The sequence below is a fragment of the Teleopsis dalmanni genome, chromosome 2 (assembly GCF_002237135.1).
Source record: "Teleopsis dalmanni isolate 2A chromosome 2, ASM223713v2, whole genome shotgun sequence".
NCBI lineage: Eukaryota > Metazoa > Arthropoda > Insecta > Diptera > Diopsidae > Teleopsis > Teleopsis dalmanni.
The window spans coordinates 75983580-76006304 of record NC_051847.1 but is presented as its reverse complement, the minus strand read 5'-3'; the positions used below and the strand labels follow the sequence as shown (position 1 = coordinate 76006304).

At 28.5% G+C, this 22725-nt stretch overlaps 5 protein-coding genes across 8 annotated transcripts; 3 read left to right on the top strand and 2 right to left on the bottom strand.

Moving 5' to 3' along the window:
- Positions 1 to 939: 939 nt before the first annotated feature.
- On the top strand, positions 940 to 1889 carry LOC119680091 (probable U2 small nuclear ribonucleoprotein A'). The gene has a single exon (XM_038092734.1). The coding sequence runs from the start codon at positions 1015 to 1017 to the stop codon at positions 1789 to 1791; it is 777 nt and encodes a 258-aa protein (XP_037948662.1). The 5' UTR covers positions 940 to 1014; the 3' UTR covers positions 1792 to 1889.
- Positions 1890 to 1989: 100 nt separating this feature from the next.
- LOC119680981 (respirasome Complex Assembly Factor 1-like) lies at positions 1990 to 2968 on the bottom strand. Of its 3 annotated transcripts, none has more exons than XM_038094033.1 (4): positions 2899 to 2968; positions 2695 to 2821; positions 2503 to 2606; positions 1990 to 2444 (listed from the first exon to the last, which is right to left on the bottom strand). In XM_038094033.1, the coding sequence occupies exons 2-4, from the start codon at positions 2800 to 2802 to the stop codon at positions 2252 to 2254; spliced, it is 405 nt and encodes a 134-aa protein (XP_037949961.1). In that variant the 5' UTR covers positions 2803 to 2821; positions 2899 to 2968; the 3' UTR covers positions 1990 to 2251. The 3 variants fall into 3 exon arrangements, with proteins under 3 accessions (XP_037949961.1, XP_037949962.1, XP_037949960.1); XM_038094034.1 differs by having other exon boundaries at positions 2695 to 2827; positions 2899 to 2962; XM_038094032.1 differs by lacking the exon at positions 2899 to 2968 and having other exon boundaries at positions 1991 to 2444; positions 2695 to 2892.
- Positions 2969 to 4775: 1807 nt separating this feature from the next.
- Positions 4776 to 6203, bottom strand: LOC119684479 (crossover junction endonuclease MUS81-like). Its single transcript, XM_038098524.1, has one exon. It carries the CDS (start codon positions 6083 to 6085, stop codon positions 4790 to 4792), a length of 1296 nt encoding a protein of 431 aa, XP_037954452.1. The 5' UTR covers positions 6086 to 6203; the 3' UTR covers positions 4776 to 4789.
- A 110-nt stretch (positions 6204 to 6313) lies between these two features.
- LOC119684480 (39S ribosomal protein L52, mitochondrial-like) lies at positions 6314 to 6933 on the top strand. Its single transcript, XM_038098525.1, has 3 exons — positions 6314 to 6424; positions 6479 to 6633; positions 6690 to 6933. The coding sequence occupies exons 1-3, from the start codon at positions 6376 to 6378 to the stop codon at positions 6873 to 6875; spliced, it is 390 nt and encodes a 129-aa protein (XP_037954453.1). The 5' UTR covers positions 6314 to 6375; the 3' UTR covers positions 6876 to 6933.
- Positions 6934 to 20002: 13069 nt separating this feature from the next.
- On the top strand, positions 20003 to 21051 carry LOC119685664. Of its 2 annotated transcripts, XR_005252815.1 has the most exons (3): positions 20003 to 20233; positions 20434 to 20913; positions 20968 to 21040. XR_005252815.1 is itself a non-coding variant. In XM_038100015.1 (2 exons), exons 1-2 carry the CDS (start codon positions 20222 to 20224, stop codon positions 20794 to 20796), a joined length of 375 nt encoding a protein of 124 aa, XP_037955943.1. In that variant the 5' UTR covers positions 20003 to 20221; the 3' UTR covers positions 20797 to 21051. The 2 variants fall into 2 exon arrangements, 1 of the variants encoding a protein (XP_037955943.1); XM_038100015.1 differs by having other exon boundaries at positions 20434 to 21051.
- Positions 21052 to 22725: the final 1674 nt, after the last annotated feature.

Here is a 22725-nt window from a genome sequence, read left to right as displayed (position 1 = left end):
ACGATTATAAGGTTATGGTCAAAAAGTTGCATAAAAGAAATTATATGTTTTTTAAGGTTATGATGAATGCTTTTGCAGGAATGGATATGAAGTTTAAACTTTGCTATTTTAAGCATAATGAAAAGGAAAGTTAGAAACACATTTCTCATATTCAGATGCGGTAAAAGTTATAGAAAGGATTTTTTATTCGTCGTAATAACAATTTGCTCAGAGGTTAAGAAAAATATTATACAAATAGACTAGTCGTTTGAAATGTGAGCAAAAATTATCGTAATTTTATTTTTTACATTGGTTTATTTATTGAATCTTTTTAAATAGAAATTGACAATAATTTTGCAAATATTAAACTAACATATATGCTATTGAACCGGAATATTCATATTTATAAATGATTTTCTTTTAAGGCGATTTAATGCAATTTAATGGAATTTAGGTTATGTATATTGCCGAATAACTTTTTCAACAGTTGGTTAATTATTATAATTGATTAATTTACGAGTGCTCTATCCCTTATATCGGTATAATTTAATTTATTTTTGAACTTAAAAAGTTTAACTGTATGCAGTGATAAAATATAAATATTATCATAAATGCAGTGCAAAAAATCTCTAGGAAATTTCAATTTACTTTACCTCAATTTATTTGAACTCGTACACGGCCGTAGTATAAAATTCAATGCAAATGTAGATAAAAAATGTTTTATAATAATTTTATGTAATTCTATAAAATAAATAATAATTAATTATAATTTTATATATATTATATAATTGTTTTATAACGCACCAAAAGTATGCATTGTGTAAAACCTGTATAAAGATCCGAACTATGTGGCAGCACTGCATACATTGCGCTTTTGACAGTTCATTTTGTTGTCAAATTGCTATTTGGTTTTCGACGCTTGTGGCTGAATATTTATTTTAAAATTATTTCAGTGTTTTATTTTGAAGATTTTTAATGAAAAATACTTGATATAAGTTTAAATTAAATAATTTCCTAAAGTTTTGTTAAGTAAAAATGGTTAAGCTAACGCCTGAACTGATAAATCAGTCAATGCAATACATTAATCCATGCCGGGAACGTGAACTCGATTTACGTGGTTATAAAATACCTCAAATAGAAAACCTTGGCGCGACACTAGATCAATTTGATACCATAGACTTATCTGATAATGATCTGCGTAAACTTGATGGAATGCCATATTTACCGCGCTTAAAGTGTTTACTTTTAAATAATAACCGCATATTACGCATCGGTGATGGTCTGCACGAGGCTGTGCCCAATCTAACTTCCATTATTTTGACCGGTAATAACTTACAAGAATTAGGAGATCTTGAACCATTAGCATATTTGCAGCATTTAGACACAATTTGTTTATTAATTAATCCTGTTTCGACTAAACAGTATTATCGTGAATATATGGCTTGGAAGTTTCCAAACCTGCGTTTGCTGGATTTTAGAAAGATTAAACAAAAGGATCGTCAAGCAGCGCATGATTTCTTCCGTACAAAACAAGGCAAAGATATTGCAAAGGAAATTGCTAAAAAGACAAAACTAAATGCTGCTGCAGTTGCAGCAGAAAGCAATAGCAGTGGCACTAGAATGGCAAATCCTGAAGATTTACAACGTATACGCGAAGCTATAAAACGTGCCAGTTCATTGCTCGAAGTAGAGCGATTATCGCACGTATTACAAAGTGGTCAGCTACCAGAGAATTTCTTCACAGACTTACAGAATGGTGTTACACAAAACGGTAGCGAAGGAGGAGGGGGCATCGAAGTTATGGAACACTAACATTTAGACGCTTAACAATAAATAGTTCGTGTAAATTTTATATTTTTAATGCTCTAAAGTCAAACAGTAATAAAATGCAATTAAAGAAGCAATTTGTAAAACCCATTTAAATTGTTTTTTATTATAAAATTGTCTTATTTTTCACAGAAAAAGAAAACATTTTCAAATGTTTAGTTTTCCACAATTTTTAACTAATTTAAATTATTAAATGTATAAAATTACTAAATGCAACAATAAAATTTGTCGGGGGTACAAAATAGTCTCCAGCATAAAAGACTAAACACTTCACAACTTCCAGATATTTATTGCTAGTAGTAGTAGTTGAATAATTATAAATCAAACAAAAATGAGTATAGGAATGGGGTGCCAAGTTAACATTAATCTCACAAACAGGGTAGAAGAATAGTAATTAAATTTAATTGTCAGCTACGAAACGGAATTTGGCACTTTTTTCTAGTTATTAAGCCTTCGCGGCCATTATAGCATCATAGTGCAGTCCCGTGTAGAAAATTATCCACGTCACCAAAAATCCTGCAAATGATGTCATAAATCCTTCTTTAACCAATTCCCATGGTCCACCGTAAGCTTCTTCGTCTATTGCTTGAAAATTGATGGCGTAGAGATACACTACACCACAGCTAATACCAGCAAAACTAAAATATAATAATTATCAGTTTAATCGTCATTTTGTTTTATTTATTTTATACTCACAGCACTAAACCTAAAAATCCTTTAAGTGGTATGATGCCCCATACTATACCCAGTAATATTCCAAAAATTTGTCTCGACCAATAAATTACATCCAGAAATTCATCCTAAATTAAATATAATATATGCATTTTAAATCACGTTTTTTTACTTAAAAGTATTTTTATTTATTGACCCACATTTTCGTTTACTTACCTTATCAGGCCATTCTGATTTCGGCGCTAGCGCCCGGGAACAAATCTCTTTGAGTGGAGTGGCTTTTGTGCTACCGCTACGATCATGTGTTTGTACCCTTGAAGTCATTTCTTTCAATCCTATTTAACTATAACTATAGTTTTAATTTAATTCAACATAAATAAAACGAAGCACTAAATACCAAAAAAAAAATTGATAACTCACTGAGACGTGTAATACTAATTAAGACCCCAATGTCAAATTACTACTAATCAAAGTGTGTAGAGAAATATATTTGGAGAGATTAAGCAAAGCCAAATTGATGTGCCTAAAGCATTGAACTATGAAGTGTCAAATATGAGTACATTCTGAATATCAAAATATTGGCATAGCGTTATAAATATATATTAATATTATATATTGTATTACAAAGATAATTTCGAAAAAAATATTTATATATATTATATACAATCACCTCTTAAGAAATTGAAGTCATACGCATATCACGTTCTTATAGTTCTGTGTTCATATATTATGTATATTCAAGCTTTGTATTGTCAATATTGTATAATAAAATTGTATAATTTAGAATTAAGCTAATTAATTCTTAAGTTTGAAAATTATTATTACAAAATTATTCCTCTTACATCTGCTGCGTAATATGAATAATTAAATAATTACCTAAAAAACCAGATTTCCATTTCCAGAAAAATGTTAGAAGAGTCTATTATTGGTTCCCGTGAGTTTTTAAATATACGGTAACACAATGGGTCTATAAGCCTTGGTGGATCCCTTGCAATCGTCGGTATAATCTATCAACTTATTATTGGTTTAAATTTTTATAACGACAATAAGATACTATGGCAATAAGATACTATCACGGGATCAAAATAATTGCTTTAACTAAGTTTACGGATTTCAGTGGTTACATCCTACTTTTTCTTAAGTTACGTTTTCTTCAAAAATCACCGACACGTAGCATAACCTAGTAGACCATATTTAAAATGGGATCCGAAATTATGCATCGTACCTGCATTTGCCAATTTACTGGATAATTAAATAGTATTTGCCCGACTACTTTAGAATCCTATACACAGTGTTTTAACACGAATAACATACAATATGTAGTTAATATATACATTACATACAATATGTAGTTGATTAACATTTTTCCGATTACTATAGAAATTAAAACATACTGATATAACGCGAATATCAACTACTAATATTAAGCAAACGTTTTCAGATACTTTTCTGTCACAATGCTTACACCAATATAACAACGACTGACATACCTTGTCTAAAGTTTTGATCTCTAAAGTCTAACTAACGCATAATTAGAGATTTATTTATCATTAGCAAGAAAAGGACAATGGTACATTCAGATAAATAAAATAAATTTAGCCATAACTGAAGAGTTTATTTAATATCTCTCGGTGCAAGTTATCACTCCTCATATATAAAATGTTTAAAAATTGGAAACTAAATGATAAATGATACAATCTAATAATAATAATGACAAAATTATAATAATCACATAAAATCGACACATAAGTCGCACATAACCCATTAATATTTGAGGAAAACTAAAATTTAGATGGACTTTAGAACATTCGTCCATCATGCACATAATTTCGAGGATTGGAGGGATGTTTATGAAGATAAAAACAATTTTTACTACTAATCAATTGCGGGATTTCAGCCGACTGCTCATCACCGTTGCATGTGAAGAAAAGGTTAACACACTATCGGGAACGTCACCCAGGATATTTGGTTTGGTGGTAGTGAGTATCCTGGAGTTAGCGTTCCCAAAAGTTATGTACTTTTCTTCTTAAAATTCGTAAATATCACTAAATCTGTTAGTAGATAACAGAATATAGAGAATATATAGAATACAGAACTGTAATTTATTCCTATCAAATGCAGTACTATCAACTTAAAAATATTAATTATTTAATTGGAATGACAAAGAATTTAAATTTATTTTCGTATTCAAATAAGAAATTTATAAAAATATTATTAATTACATTTATGATATATCACAAAGTTTTAATGTAAATGAATGTAAATGTAAATGAATCTATTATTAAATTATGGTTAAGAGTAAATTATAAGTTTAAAATTCTGTACAATAAAAGTCATATATAGTTTGACTTAATTTTTCTCCAATCGGTCTTTGTAATTGACCACAACGTATATTTGCCAGGAGTAAGCGTGCTTCCCCATTACTGGCACAAGCTTCATAGGCATCGAAAAGTTGTCTGGGCGTGGCGTAGACGTCAACAATTGCCAAAGCTTTTTCCATCGATAATGAATGAAGTTGTAGTAATTGTTGGACGAACACTTCACGAACAGTAAGTTGAGCATTACGTGCTGAATCATCATACAGAGCTCGGAATTTAAGTAACCCAACTAAATCATCTTTTGCATTGAACTCTTGTAAATTTTCCTTCGTGGTATTTTTAAGTATTTTATTCCTAAATAGTTTGATAAGTGTTTTTGTCATGCCTTGTAGATAAGACATGGAACGCCAATGATTTTCAGTGTGTGTAATAAAAAAATTGGATTGAATTTGTGTATTAGTCATGGCTTGCTTTAAAGAGTCTAAGGGTAAGCCAACATGTTCATTGTCACCATAATCTTCAACCAAATAAACAACATGCTGTAAACCACATTGACATAAACGATGTTTTTGCTCATGAAATCTGCCATCTCTTATGCTACTGGCTAAATCATCCATTCTCTTACGTTCAACAATATAAGGCAAGACTAATTCATTTCCTATTGCATCACGTGCTATCCACAAGAAGTCACCCACTGTCAGGCGCCTCACTTCATACTGCACATTAAGTGTTTCCAAATAACTACGGGTTTGATCCAACAAACGTTTATTTTTACCATTTGTCTCTTGTATATCCACCAAGAGTAAAATTTTAAATGTACCTGGTTGCATTAAGACTTGGCGATTGCGCTCTTCCTCCTCCTCTAAAGCCTTTTGTACTTTTTTACTTATTTTGATTGGTTTTTCTGTTATCTTCTTTTTCTGTTTGGCTTTTTTAACTGATGCAACGATTTGCTTGACTTCTGTTTCATATGTAGACATGGGGTTTTTTACAATTTGCGGTTGTATTCGTTGCACTTGACGCAGTTCTTCATCAATGAAGTTACACAATGTTGTGCCGAAGCCGCGTAGAACAGCACATTCGCGGCCAGAGGCTAATGGTAGTGGATAACTACGCAAAGCTATTAAAGCTTCTCTTAATTTGTATTGAGATTTATTATTACGTCGTTCGGCATCATGTAGCCAGCTTTCCAGCCATTTTTCAAATAAAGGATTTGGACATTTCAATGTAATTTCCAAACGTTGTTGTTGAGCGGGCAAATCACTTGCAGCAGGCGACTCAAAAGACATAATAAAATAATAATGTTATTTAAACAATTAATAAAAAATAATATCAGCACTTAAAATACGTGTTTTAATACATTCGCCAAAATATTTTTATTAAATTTCCTCGAACTTTTTGTTTACAAATGATAAATAAAATCAAATGTTTGTAAATTTAAAACTCTACACAAGAGTGCTGCCAGCTTTGTATATATTTTTCCGGCATAAGTCAAATTAACAGCTGATTTTGACAATTCGATACACATTAAAATTTATTTCTGCCATTTATTACAAAACAAAAAAGTGATTATTCAAATATGCTTAAAACAACAAAATCTTTTAGAAATATAACACAAATTGCAAGTGGTTAGTTACATTTATTATTTTAAATATATTTTGTATTCATTTAAACTTTTATAGGCGTACTTAAACGTAATATATCACTTACTGCCAGTTGCTATTATGATCAAAAGTGGCGTGAAGATAAAGGATTGCCAATGAATTCTAATGCTTTTGGTCCACTTACAAATCTACCTGACTACACATTTTTGGATGGACGTCCTACACCATTAGGAGTAAGCTATTGTATCTTAATTAATAGAGTACCGATATATAATGTATTTACTTTTAGTCTAACCAAAAAGCACGTTTAGAACGACAACATCAGATCGCCGAAAAAATGGTAACACAGATTTCAGAATTGAATTATGCTAAGGAGAGGCATGCAAGGCTCAAGGCAGAGAAAAGTGCTGAAAAAGAGTCTATTATAAAAAATAAACTTAAACCAAAAGGCCATCTGCTTTTAAAAAAAGATTAAGACTTACTTGTAGTAAATTACTTGGCAATTAAATATAAAAAAATAAAAGAAAATTACAAAATTAAAATTATACGTACGTTGTTATGAAAATGTGTAAAGCAATATAAGTTTGATGAGATAGGAGATTCGGTAGGATAAGAAGTGGTGGTTCTTTATAAACAGAAACAGTTCCTGGACTTCAATATATGAAAATAATTATATGTAGCAAGTTAGTAGTAAGTAGTAGTAAGTTATTTTTCGTAGTAAGTTATTAATTCCCTTCGAGTTTAAACATCAATTAATTTATAGTTAATAACGAAACTATTTATTTGGGGTAGTAAAGCAGCAATAGTCATAGCATGAGACATTTACCCAGTAAAACCACTTTTAAAGAGGACTAAAACTGTTTTGCTTGCAGAGAATATAGCAATAGTTATAGCAAACCACCTCTACAGAAAAAAGTATAAAAATTATTTACTTAAAAGTTCATAATATTCTATATAATGATTTAAATAATAGTAACAATTATCCAATTTGTAATGAATAGAGTAATTATCTTATAAGCAAACAGTGTGAACAGTGATTTGTTAATTGGTAACTAACAAAAATATTTATTTTATAAAATTAGTGTAGAAGGTCTAAAATTTTTACTAGATTTTAATTTAAAACCTGTTGGTGTAACAGTTTTGATTTAGGGGTAAAGGCAATAAGCAAATATGAAAATATTTAAACTATAGTAGATAAAAACTCTAAATCGTCTGTCTTGTCTTATAGGACATTAAATTATGTTCAAATCGTACAAAGGTCTACATATATATTGCACTTATATATATAACAATTCAATAGCTTTTGAAAATTGTAGTCATAGACCAGAAATAACTGGTTAATAGAACTAGCATGTCCAACGGTGTAGCTAAAGTATTTATTGGAAAATGCTTTTGGTTGAGTGTTTTTTGTAGTTCATCAAATAGATTGTGGCAAGAGTAAATAGAAGGTGTAAATATGTATTAAATATACATATAAATATGTATTTGTAAAAACTAATATTCTCATTGGTATTATTTTCAAGAGCTTTATTCTGAGCATATACTTCGCTTAAAAACTATAAAACTAATATTTCTTCCCGTGAAGTTTTTTAAAATCTTACAACTTGAAGAATGTTTCTAAGGTTCCATTATCAACATTTTTAGTTATTATTCGTATTGAAATATAACATCAAATATATGTCAGAAATTCTTATTATCTTTGGATTTGGATTATACACCTGCTTGGTAATAATTCCAATACAGCCTTTCACATGCTAAGGATTTGGTACAAAAGAACAAAAGTCTTCAAAGACTGTTTAAAGTCATCTGTATATGTCCGTCATAACTGGTGATTGTTTGTTAGGTAAGCTAGATTGGGTATTTCTAGCAGAAGCTTCTGCAGAAGCTGGAAAGATAAAGAAATGGAAGACACATTCGTGAATTTACTATGTCGCAGTAAGGTTTTCTCTAGACAAAGACTTAATTCCTTGAGAGATTTTTATTTTGTGAAATTGATAAAGCCAGATACGGCTGATTTGACGAATTTTCTACAGTTTGCAATAATTCCGAATGGTTTATAAAAAACGGCCGAGAATATGAAAAATATTCTAATATGATAACAGCGCTTCATCTTGGGTTACAAACCTTTTTTGTTAGGAAAATATATTATGATAATAATTTAAGTTTGATTAGTTTAAGCTGGTGGCTTAGACAATATCGAAGCCAGTGTGTATGTAGTCAGTATGTACTTGACTACATCAGTGTCACGATACAGCTCATACAGCTTATAGTTCTATATAATTCGAAACTCATTGTCAACGCGTAAAGGACCATAGATCTTCCGACGAATTTTTATATCAACTACTTCTAATGCTTTCTTATCACTATTGGTTATTGTTCAAGCGTCTGCATTATACAACAGGACAGGCGTTATAAGAGATTTTTTTTTTGAGGAGGTGGTATGCTTGATGCACCATTAAACTGACTGTCGCTGGAATGGTTTGTCTAACTTTCCAACATATTAATATGTAGTATGCGGAATAAATCTTCCACGCTTCGGAGAGACTTATTTTCCCAGGGAGCCGCTTTCTTATTACTTTGGCGAGCGTTACTTTTATATTGTAGCCCTAGTCTTTTTATTTTCGGTCTGCGTTCAGACCACCACTTTTTCACTGCATGTTTTTGTGTCTGCAAATAACTAAATTACCCTAGTCTTTGCTTCTTCTTTTCTAGAACTAATTTCCTTGCTTTGAGGATTTGAATCACATATGTCTTTATCGTTCGATAGTTCTCTCGGTTCGCTTTAAAGTTTTTCACTATATTTTCGGGATTAATTGGCTCAATACAGACTATGATAAGAGATTTGTAGAGCGCGATTATTTTGTTTGTCAAGAGAGCGCTTTACTTCTTAATTGAATACTTAAGCCAAAGCAACAGCTGTTGGCAAGAGTACTTCTTTATTGAATGTCTAGGGTGACGTTATTGGACTTTATAGACACACTGAGAAATTGTCAGATAGAACTTAGAATTGTCTATTAGAAGTTTGTGAAAAACAATATGTGCTAAAATACACAGGTTGGACAGCCCGGAATTTCGACAAAAATATACTTTTATAACAAAACTAAAAAATAGTAGTCATTTTAATGATGAAACACAATCTTCACTAATTAAAATGATTAGCGAAATTCTAATTAAACGGAAGCGTGCAACTTTACGTTTTACTCATATGACATTTTTAGTTTAATTTAGTTCGATTTTCACACAAATTTTAACTGAAGTAAATTACTAAATTCTACAAACTCACGTTTTATTAATTATCCGCAAATTACTATAAATTATATTGTACGGGCCTCACCACGAAACCGAAACTTAATGCGCTTTAAGTTTTTATACTCGAAAATTAAAAAAGTAATAATATTTAATTAAAAAACAAAATAATTTCAAAATAAGAAAAAAAGACTGTATCGGTTATTCACAGCAACTAAAAGTAAAAAATTAAATTACGGACAAATTAACACATTTCCAATTTCTAAAGCATTTTGCATTGATGTAACTCATACGCCACGGTGCGCGCAGATTGAGCTAGGCACCGATTTGATGACAAATCTCACATTGCAAGAGATAAAACAACAACATTTTTGGATACTATTACTATTTGGATACTATTCATAACAACAAAAGGTGTCACAGTCTATATTTACCAATTTTATCAAAATTTCTTTGGAAATTTTGTGGATGAGTCAAGGTTTTAACAACTGCAATCGAGCAACCAAGTTGAATCATTTGTTGATGTTTATAAGGAAAAATACTACTTAGATACTGAACCAGACTAGACCAGCTAGATTGTGGTGAACATTTTCAGTAAATATTATTGTTTATAATTTTGTTCACGCTTATGATCGAAAAATAATTTTTTTTTCAATTTACCAAAATTTTTGTTTGAAGAAAACAAAATATTTCACTCAGATGTGCCGTGTTGGGTTCAGTATAATTAGAGCGAAAATAAAAATAAAAATAAAAATAAATAACCATTTATATAGCAAAAGATGCGTAAAAAATTGCTTATATGTTTATAAAAGTTAAAAAGTGTCAAAATGCAAAATGTTGTAAATATTTGCAAATTCATTAGCGAAAACTTTTTGAAACGTAAATATTTTGGAAACGTTTTATTTGGTGGATGCAATCAAGTTGTGACTGGCGGAAAAAATTACGCCAATGAACCTTCTTCAACCCACTTCATGCAATATGATCCAAAGCGTTGTATTAATATATGTTTATATAAGAAATTTACGAATTTAAATTTAATAAAGAAAAGTGTTTTAAGATGTCTTTGAAGAAGGCTTTTGTTAAGGAAAATTTTTCATTAAAGAAATGTTGAAAACGAAAGACCTCAAGGCAGTCTTCATACGATTATATATGAGTAAAGTCATTAAAAGAAATTTTAGAATAAACGAAATAAGTGTATGAAAGTAAATAATGTACAAGATTTGATATTCATTCATTTTAAAGTAAATTATAATATATAAATTATTTCATAAAGAAGTTTTCGTAAAGAAAAATGTGCGAACATAAAAGTATTACTTTGGGTCAATTTGTTAACGGGCGCTGACACTGAGCTTCAAATTTGGCAGGGCACGAGTTCGATTGGTGGTACATGCAGTCTCAAAAAAAATAACTTACTTACTTAGTTGGCCATTACAGACGTGGGACGTCCTTGGCCGCGTCGAGTAGCCTCTGACAGTCAGCCCGATTAGTTGCTTTCTGACGCCAGTTGGTAGTACCGAGCGCCCCCAAATCGTTGGTCACTTTAGGATTAATTAAATACAAGAACTATTTCTAAGATCGTCTAAGATAGTATGGTCAGCCAAAAATTTAATTAATTGAAATAATATAAAAATAAATTTTTGTTGTTGTAGTTTACTACTTTTTGAAAACCTCTTTATGAAATATACTAGTTTCTATTAAATATAATAGTTATTTGCGTCTTAAAAATGAAGTTAAATTACAACTTATATTCACAAATTATTTCATCACTTTTAAAATTTTATTATTGCGTATAATGCTTATTAAATGTGCTTTAGTTTTGTGTCCATGGGTCCACAGTTCAAAGTTGACAGGGTTCATATTCCAGACACTAGCAGCCCAAAATTTATACATATATGGACAATTAAACCAACGAATTTTTCTAAAAACTACTCACAATGGATATTTGGTGATGTCCGAAACATTTGTGTGGTCAGCACAAGGATTTAATTTAATATCTCTCCTGTCTATTCGAAATAGATTTCTAGTTATAACACATGAAATTCTTAATTGAGTGATTTCTTGTAATAAACTATTAATATAATGTATATGTCAAAGACGAGTCTTGACTCCTCTGTTTAAGTAAGAAAGGAAATAATTTGAGTCTATGAATTTGACTATGTGCGTAATATTAAGGCATGACGATAGTAGTCAAAAAATGGGTGCTATAAAATGGGGTCTAATGTCTTGAATTTTAAAAGATGATGGCCTAGTAGTCAAGATATGAGATGGTGTTTCCTTCCTATGTGCAGAATTAAAAACCTCACTATAAGTGAGATAGATTTGGTCAAGGATGTACCACAATTTATAATGTGCCTGTCTAATAAGCAGTGGCCTGTAAGCAGTTCTGTAATGATACTGTAGCACTAAGTTGATTTCATTTTGGGGAATAAACCAACTGGTGTAAGTTTAATACAATTTGAAAAAGATGGATCTTGTGATCTGATTAGTCCTTATTTACCCAATTTTTCATTACTAACCTTAAGTATTAGGTTTGGTGTAGTTAAACTAGAAGCGATCTAATACCCTGATCTAATTTCTGGAAAGCCAGGAAATGTAATTTTACAAACTTCTATTAATATATTTAACAATTATATATACTACATATATAATATATATATATATAATTATATATACTATATAAAATAATTAGAAATATAATCGAATTGTATGAAAAAAATTAAAGTTTATTAATATGTGTTCCCTATCACATTCTATGAACTCTATTAAATGGAACATGAGGGACTTATATCATCATAATTAAATTATTTAAATACAATTATTATTATATTTTTTATTATTATGAATTAAAAAAATTGTAATTTTAAATCATAATTCTATTATTTGAATACAATTATTAATATTTTTCATTATTATTTTATTATTAACTAAATAATATATGAACTAAAAAATCGTAAAATTATCGTGAATTTAAGAAATGTACAAATGTTTTACAATTGTATGTGAAATGAATTGATTAGAATCTTAATAACGTAGTAAAAACCATGTTTTTACTGGAAGTTTTGTCCGTTAAGGTCGCTAATGATAATAATTTAACTTTCATATAAATGAGCTCATTATGAATAAATCAATTGATTTAAGGCGAAAAATATCAACTGCAACAATTAAAAATAAATTTCCCATAAAAGAAATCGCCAAAATATGATGTATTTGTCTTATGTTAAATATTTAAAATATAAGCAAACAAGCTATTTCACATGTATAAATCAGTTCATTCCAATGGAAACGATCAAATCTTAGTTTCATTAACATAAGCAGTTTTACTTGTAGTGGAAACATGATATGAAATATCTTAATTCATGTATGTTCGTTTTATCTTCCTTTTGTCCCATTATTTAATTTTGTCCCAAAAATCTTAATGTTTCCGTGGTTCTAAGCAATTTTAATAAAATCAGTATTAATTCACAGTCCACCTGTATTTTGCATGGCACAGAAACTCAATAACCTTTCTTTAATAAAGAAAGTAAATTCAGAAAATAAAATAAATATTAAGGAAATAAATTGATAATATGTAAAATATATAACAATACAGTATATAATAATATAAATAAACAAAATCTTGTAAATATTTACAACAATAATAAAACATAAATAAAATTTACTTATTCATCTGGATGGAAATTTTATTCACACCTGTTGTTATGCGAAATCAAAAGTAAATATTAGAATAACAACATGAATATAAATAAAAAAAATTTATATTAATATTATAATATTTTAAGAATTATATTTGAATTAAAATCAATGCCCATAAATAAAAAAAATTATATTATTTAAATAAACTCAAAGATCTTTATATTACAAACGATAGGTGACTCCAGTCTTTCACGCGAAAAATTTGGTATTTTCCAGAGTCTCAAAGGTGACGTTTGGCAATAAAACTTCCTGAGTAGTAAATTTATTAGCACCTATGAACCAGACGAATTTTTTTTATTATATAAAAAATATATTACAAAAACAAAAAAAAAATTGCTTATTTTGTTTGTCTACAAATGATTCGAGAAATATTTGTTTTTTTAATCAATATGATGGATTATAACAAGGTTGGGGAAGCCGATATTCACGAACTTCAGTTATTGTTAGAAGTGACAGATTTGTTTAGTTGCTAGGTGCATTTGTCATTTGAGATAATTGAATTAATTAAGAGCACAAGTTAGATATTTAAATTTTATATTTACATTATCATTAGCTGTGTCATTGACAGTGAACCTAACCTCAGACAACTCCAACTATAATATAAATAGTTGAAGTTTTAAAATTAGCAATGAGAGTTGTAGTATTTTTCCACCTTATGTGATGACTTGCTAATATTACGAAATTAGTGATAGACTCATTGTTTTGTCATGAATAGTCTAGACATGGTTTGAACTTAAAGTTCACATAGAAAGGGATGATTCAGTAGAAAGAGAGACTAAGACAGAGAGAGAGAGAGAAAGATTGGTTTTCCATTGGTTTGTGCTGATTTGGTGACAGTCAGGAGGACTTTGAAGACAATGAGCACAGCCGTTACTAACAAAATATTAATAGAGTTAAAAAAATTGTTCGTAGTAACCGATGTGTGTCTATAAGAATAAGAGCAGAGAAAATTAAAGCAAATCCTATCGAATTTTGATCGTACATTTGGCAAAACGAAAGTCTATACACTATATGTGCGCCACAATCTGATAGACGACTAGCAGAATAGAAGAGTCCAGAATTAGAAAGACAAATTAAAAATAATTTTTCAAACATGTTTGCTATTGTAACTGGCAAATAAAGAGTGTGTTTATATGACCCAATATGACTTAAGAGAAAAACATAAGAATGCTACATGGAAGTGACCAGAGGCGCAGAAAGAGCGAACATTATTTTGGAAAAGTAAAATGAAGACTCCGCTAACTAGGGTCTAGAAAGTATTGGGAAGAAAATCAAATTAGTTTACTTTATTATTTATAATTACAATTAGAGGATTATGTCAAGTAGTTTAATTTTTAGACAATATAGTTCAGTCGTTTGAGTACGCCATCAGTACAATTAGTTTTTTTCGATTCAAAGAGACTTGTTTGTAGTGACCTCGTCCCTGAAGATTAGAAAGTCAAAGTGAAAGAATGTTCTCTGACAGTTTTACAAATATTAAAGGTCAGAACTCGATGAGTATGACCAGAATATCTAGATGTAGGTAGCTAGTTTCTGTACAATTTGCGAATTTGTGAAAAAAGAATCGACTAAAGCGATGGTAAATAATCTACGGTATACACATGACTTGACTTCGTGCTATTTCTGATTGTACGTCAAAAAATAAATTTCATATTAAGCAAAAATTAAAATCCTCGTATATTAAGTATATAAACAATTTTGTAAAGTTTAAAACATAAATTTATTAATTATAAGCTTAATTTTCGTCAGAATATGTTTACTAATTTTAGATCTCTATTACAAGATCTTGTGAGAAATTCCTGTGGGATTCAGATCGCACTAAGTTCTTATCTAAAAATAGGTTTTAAGAATTCTTGAAGAATTAATTGGTAGTTATGTCTCAGTAGAATCTTAAGCACTTCATAAATTCACGAAAATTGGTATATCAGTGGCTTATAGCGCAGCAACATTAACCTAACCTTATCTTCCATATAGTATCATGTAATAAAATAAATAAATAAATTAAGAACTCTTGTATCAGCGTACATTAATTTTGATAGGCTTTAATTTTTGTTAAATTAACGACACAAATTTGTGACGTGGTTTCAATTTTTTACAATTTATGATGTTGTTATGTTATAAATTTTATTTTTGTAAAATTAATTTATGTATAAATAAAATATAATCAAAACACTATAAAGTTATTTTTCAATTAAATTGTTTATCCTAATATTCCGATCATCAGAGATAGTCGTGATATATAAACTATTTTTACTTTTACAAAATCTTTTACAAAAACAATACATCCTTAATTATTTAAAATATATTAATTGTAATAATTACATATGTGTAAATTAATCAATTAAGATAATTTAATTAATATCCAACAATAAATAAACAATCCACATTAATGACTTAAGAATGCTTAATTTCAGTCTAAAATACCAGTTTGTAATTATATTTTTTCACCGTTAAATCGAAATATGCACACATATACCATATATAAAACTATAAACAAATATATGTTTATATTATTATTATTATTTTTTACAAAAGTGTTTATAAATATTTTTATATTAATATTAAAAAAGTCGGGACTTGCTATTAAACGTCATTTGAATTTTGTACACATTTTGAAACAGGATTCCGCACGTAAGCCTCAAAGAAATAAAAAAATTAAATTGTTTAAACACGAAATTATAATAAAAGAATATAAAAAAAGCAATAAAAAAAATATTGAAATACATTTATATGTACATATAAGTCTTAAAATAAAAACAGGTGAAAATATATTTTATATATAGTTTTTTTATTCTGTGAATCGAATATACGAGTAGGTATAAGAAGATCATTTGTAAAATTATTAGCAACTTTACTCGTATTATGTTTCTAAGTTGAAAAAGATATTAAATATTAAATTATTAATTCCATTAATTATACTAATTTAAATATTAATTCAACGGTTCAAGCTATATGATAAAGGTTGCTTTGGAATTTACTTAGAAATGGAGTATACTTAGCTTTACAAATGCATTCTCAGCGGAAGTGAAAGGGCTCAAGGTCGACACTAATATACTATATATATTATTAAATATCTTATATATTTATTTATTTATTCTGTTGAAGCCACTGCACTTGAGCACTTTTACTCTCTATTAACTGCGAAGTATCTTCAAAACCCCACTTTACGCCTTGACTGGATTATTGTTTATCACTTTATCAGACTAAGTAATAATTGACCTCAGATCTGCATACCTCCTCGAGGAGTCTGTAACAGAAACTGATATAATATTTTTGACTTGAGCACTTTTACTCTATATTAACTGCGAAGTATCTTCAAAACCCCATTTTACGCCTTGACTGGATTATTGTTTATCACTTTACCAGACTAAGACTAATAATTGACCTCAGATCTGCATATCTCCTCGAGGAGCCAGTAACAGAAACTGATATAATATTTTTGACTTATAGCGAAGTAGCACATGTCAAAGTGAATACCATGCAATTAATATAGCATATCTGAACTAAATCAATAGGCACAATAATATTTCTGTCATTTGGATAATAAAAAGATATACAATAATGAACAGTAAATATATACGGATATACGGATTTTTACTCAAACAAACACAAACTTGGCGGCAAAATGAGATCAGTTGTGCAAAAGACTGAACAGCTCTAGCCGTTAATAGACCCAACTAAAACTGGAATAATAAAATTAATCAGTAACATAATCTGTTTTTCAATCGGCTAGAATCAGTCAAGCTTTCATGATTCATGCAGTTGCCCAATCCTAGCAAGCAGGAGAGCTATAATTCCTGAGAAACCTTTCTGAAAAATTATTACATATGATATCGGAAACATAAAATTCTCAAAAAATTTGAATTGGTAAAAGTGATATAGATAGGAATATATGTATTATAAAAATTTTTTTTATATATGAAAAACCAAATCACTATGAAGAATTCATCCCTTAATAAAAATCCTAAGATAGTTCTGTCAAGAAAAGGAGGAAGAATTATCAAGCTTCCACATTTTATGCTTATATAATTGTTGGAAAATTTTTCCTCAAGAACTTTGGAGTATTATTAAAAACTGATATAGGAATCCTTACGAAATTTTAAAAAAAAATTAATTGGATAAGATGCTCAAAATGGGTTTAGAATAAGGAATACATGCATCATAGAAACCAGCCTTAGACAGGACATCTCATAATAAAAATCCTGGGATAACACAATGAATCCGTTGTTGGCGGTCTAGGTATATGAAATGGGATTTAACTTCAAATCGAACCTCACTAGATAGCATCTAATTTATAAAATCGTATATATTTTAAAGTATATCTTATGTAATATTAACACTTAAAGAAGTCTGCTATGTGGGAGCGTGGGTGTCACAAAACCATGTGAAATTTTTAAATCATATGACATAAATCTTATATCATAAATAGGCATAAACATTTTTTAAAAAAAAAAAAGTTTTTTATTTCATTTTACTTCTGTTTATTAAAATTAACATTAATTTCTATTTTATGTTGAATCTAAACTAAATTATTTTATCACGAAATTAAACAAAATTAAATTTTATTAGTTATATATTTTTTAAAATATGTATTATTAATACAAACTATTTTTAACTCGAATACCTAAAATTGAATACAAAATTGTAGTTTTGTGAAATATTAATTAAATTTTAAAAAGTTTTTGTTCTAAACAAAAAATAAATAAACAAATATTAATATTAATAGAAATTTTAGTATTTATTAAACTTGCCAAGTGTGTGAAGTTATTTTTATTATTATTATTATTATTTTTATTATTACATGATATGAGTAAACATAATTAAATATAATAGTACAGTTTTTGCAGATGATCAATATTAACGTGGATAGAACTTAAAATTTTATGTACAATTTCTGAATGAAAAACTCTAATGGATCGTTTATTGTTGATATTTATGGTTCACATTTTTTCACCATATAAGTGGACTGATAACATGAGCCACTGTTTGAGAATAAGTTTTGTTTATGGTCTCAGTTTCCCACTGAGCCCATAGTAGTACTTATTGATAATTTTTTATATATAAGTAAATTTTCAGTTGATCTCGAGATTCACGTTAGTACTGATATCATGATAGACAAATTCTTTTAAAGGTTTAACAGTAACGTAGAGCTTAAGATATAGGGAAGATGTATTTGACGATGAAAGGTACTTTGTTTTCGATTTAAATGCTTCGATAAAATAAATCTGTGAAAAATATGTGAAGAATTGGCTAAATCGCTGGTAATAGTAGTAGCAGAATTTTCTTTTATTATATACAGATTATTTAAATTTACAAATTTTACTTTATACATTAACTATAAATAAATATAACCTAACTAAATTCACATAAATAGTTTTTTATTATTTATTATATGATTATGGCTTTCGCCGTCACTCGGAAATTTAAATACGTTCTTATTGATTATTCTTTATTGCAATCTATTTGCTGATATAGATGGAACATTGAAAGCTTCAACCTATGGTTGTTAAAATGCTTCTAATATAATATTTTCTCTATAAATAGTTCTCATTTTCATATAAATCGATAAGATATACCAATTTTCACCATTCAGCAGCTTTATTGACTCGTTTTGGTCTAACGTTTGTTTACCGATATAACTATTATTTTATTATTGAAGAGTAGACGTGAAACTTGCTCAACAGCCGGTACTGCAGTCAGAAGAGTCCTATTGTACCAGTGTCACTATTGATTAAACAAAGCCCGTTAAAGCTTTGTGAATAAAGTCTAGAACTAAATCTAGAGAAGAGTTCTTAATTTGGTCTAGTGACAGAAATTCTTTATGATTCCGATATAACAAACTAACATCCTTCTTTTCTCCAATATTGCATAGTGTGCATCTCGGATCTGAAGAGTTCGTTTGGGAGCGTAGTTGAACTTTAAAAAGTGCTCCTCGATTTTTGAAAATATTTCCCTTTGTTTCTGCATGTTCGGAGAAGTAGTTGTTGTTGCTTAAGTCAAAATTAGATTATCTTAATTTTATGATTATCAGAAATTAAATAATAAAATTTTGTTGTTGTTATTTACTACTGTTCAAAATGCCTCTCTATTGAAAACAATATCTTATATTAAAACTTTGGTTTCTTTCGTCAATATGGAGCTTAAAAATCAATTCACTATAACTAGCATAAATATATGTTATTAGAGTTATTAATTTTAACTAGTTTAATTAAATTAATCTAGGTTTCTGTAACGGAAGTTACCTTAACATTATTAGACGTTGTTACTTATTACATATTTGTATGTGTATGTATATAGACTTTGTTTATATTAGTTTAAACTAATCGTACATTTGCAAACGGTATTCCAGTTCAACAAATTAATTATTAATTTAATTAAATGTTAAAAAAAATTTTATGAGTTGGACAAGATTCATCAACACGTTACACACGAATTTGTATTATTAACTATGACGATATATTGTATCTAGTATCTTGTATTTGTAAATAAAAACAAAAATGCTTTTCATTTTTAAATTTTTTATTGGCTCGAATTTGTGCACGCACATATCTTAATAAATATATATACATTATAATTTCGCAAATGGGTGCGAATAAATGAAATATTCCGGTAGTATATAAGGGAGAGAAATTCGGAGTTTACCAAACAGAATCAAACTGTCTATAAGAGAATTAACAACGCAAAGTGAGAAAGAATTGGATTAAAATTAGTCACAAAAACCAAAACCACAAAAGTGTTTTTAAAAAGGATTTAAAGGATTAAACAAACTATATATATAGAAGAATATAACTACAAGAACTTCATTGGATTATTTTACAAAATTTTAATAAATTTAAATTTTGATTAAATAACAGAAAAGTCAATCGTGCATCAACTAACAAAATGACGCAAATGGTAAGTTGAACGCATTCATCATAAAATTTATCTCAAATCGCTTGAATCTAGCAAATTCTTTGGAGTTCCATTCAAACGATTTGTATTAAAAATTAACATATTTATGCCATTAAGTGCTTATATACTCGTGCTATAGTTTGATAAATATTTACATATATGCATAAGCATTACTTAATTATAGTATTTTATTTTACTTGCAGCATTTCCTGTTTTGGATGTATTTATTTACATTGATCAGCATCAAATATCTACACATCGAGGCAAAGCCAGCATCTTCAGATACTGTGATCTTACCTGCAGCATCCAACGTTCAACGCCTTGATAAAGCCTATACCTCAAGTAAGATTGATAGTCGCTTAACACGCTTACGACGTGGTTACTACTATGTGGACGACGACTATGTCGATGAGGTGCCAGTTGCATATGTGCCGGAAGCTGCAAAACGCGCAGCTGAGCGGCGTCAGGATAGAACACGGAACAGTCTGCAATACACTCCTGTTGTCAAATACAAGCATACACGTGCCAAGAAGAAGAAGCTCTTCGTACCAAATTTCTTTGGTTAAATTTGTATGGAAGAGCATGACTGCTCAAAAGTCATCAAAAGTGACAAAAGCATAGCACTGGGGGGATCATAGAACTGGGGAACATAGAACAATTTATGTGTTCACGTGATTGTATTTGTAAGAGTACAAAGTGATTTTTAGATATAATTTTTAAATATTTATATTTTTAAGATTATTTATATAAGTCTGCAAAGCAAACACGTGCCTGCCTTTATATTAGATGTCAAAAAAATTAATTTATAAGTGAAACATGTCTACCTGTATTTACATATACATACATAAAAAAATTTTATACATTTAAAAAGAAACAATTAATGTAACCAAAATCGGTAAAACAAAAAATAAATACATTTATTTTATATTAAAATAGAACAATATATACATTTTTTTACTTATACTAAAACATGAAAGGAAATCATTTATAGCCGGTTATATTAAATATTATTGAATTAGAACTAATAGTATAGAAATAAAAAATATAATATATAGATTTTTTATTATATTTCAACATAAGAGATAATAATTGATACCCAGTTAATGTATAGTAAGGGACTTAGCGTCCAAAAGAAATCTTTTGTGCTGAAGTAGAAAGGTTTTTTGAAAACCTAGCAACTTAGGCTTCGCATATTTTTAAGTTAATAAGATAAAATAACATATTTCACATTAAGTTCTCACAAAAGTGCTTTTTTAAATCAAAAAATTATAATACCCAAGTACTTTTATGAGAATCTTCATGTTAGCTCAATAAAGAAATTATTCATTTAATACATCATATTAAATGAATAATATTTAATTAAGATATTGTTATAGGTATATTATATAGTACATGTTATATTATGTTTTTGGAAAAATAATATCTATGATTATATGCTGCACCATAAAACCGGCAAATACAATACGGATGTAATTCAGTCTGATTTTAACTGAGGTAGGTGTTAACGCTTCTGACTTTCACTGTTGAAGCAGAATTGATAACATTGGCAACGAGAGTATATGATGAATCTGTGATATCTAAATGACTTTGAAAAATGAGAAAAATATAAAGCAGATGTATTGATGAAATAGACAATTCATAGTCATTAAAGACTTAATGATTAATGATTAATCATTAAAGAAAGGAAAGGACAGTGAGGTCAACGAACCACCATCATGAATAGGACGAAATGATGACATGATAGTATTTATAGAAGAAGGAGTTATATTCAATAAAATCATAAATAATAGGTATTTGTTAAATATTGTTAACTAAAAAAATGTACATATTAATTAAATAAGTTGTCAAAATAAGTTATTTGTTATAAAGTAGATTTAATTCTTTTAAAATAAAAATATCAAAACCTTTTAAATCATACCATTCTCACAATTTTTATTTCATTAGTGTCACTGGAAAAATCTTTTACAAAGTTTAATATTATTATTATGAAATAGGAAAAAAAATATTATTCTATTATTTAAACATCACTGCATGCTTTAAAAAGTCTGTTTTAATATTAATTCCAAGTATACTTTCATAAAATCATCGGTATTATTTATTATTATAATTTAACGGAGTTCTTATTGCAGGGGATCAACCAAGTGATGAGAGATACTATTGAGTAAACGTGGACACTAATTAGCGTTTCATTAAGCAGAAAGAATACCAATTTTTAGATAGAAACATGATCTATTAAATTTTTTTTATTTAATTTATAAGTCATACAGACATCGAGATTTCTTATGGTTAGCTTTATGGATATAGTATGTAAGAATATTGAAGTTGATCTATAATTTCTTAGCGATTTACTAACTGTTTTATAATTTGTTATAATTTTTTGTTAATTTATTTATTTATAGTATGTTATATTCACATAGAACGATAATGCATAAATAATGTATAAATATTTGAAGTTCTTATATATGTAACCAGCATATCAGATCAGGACTCATAGT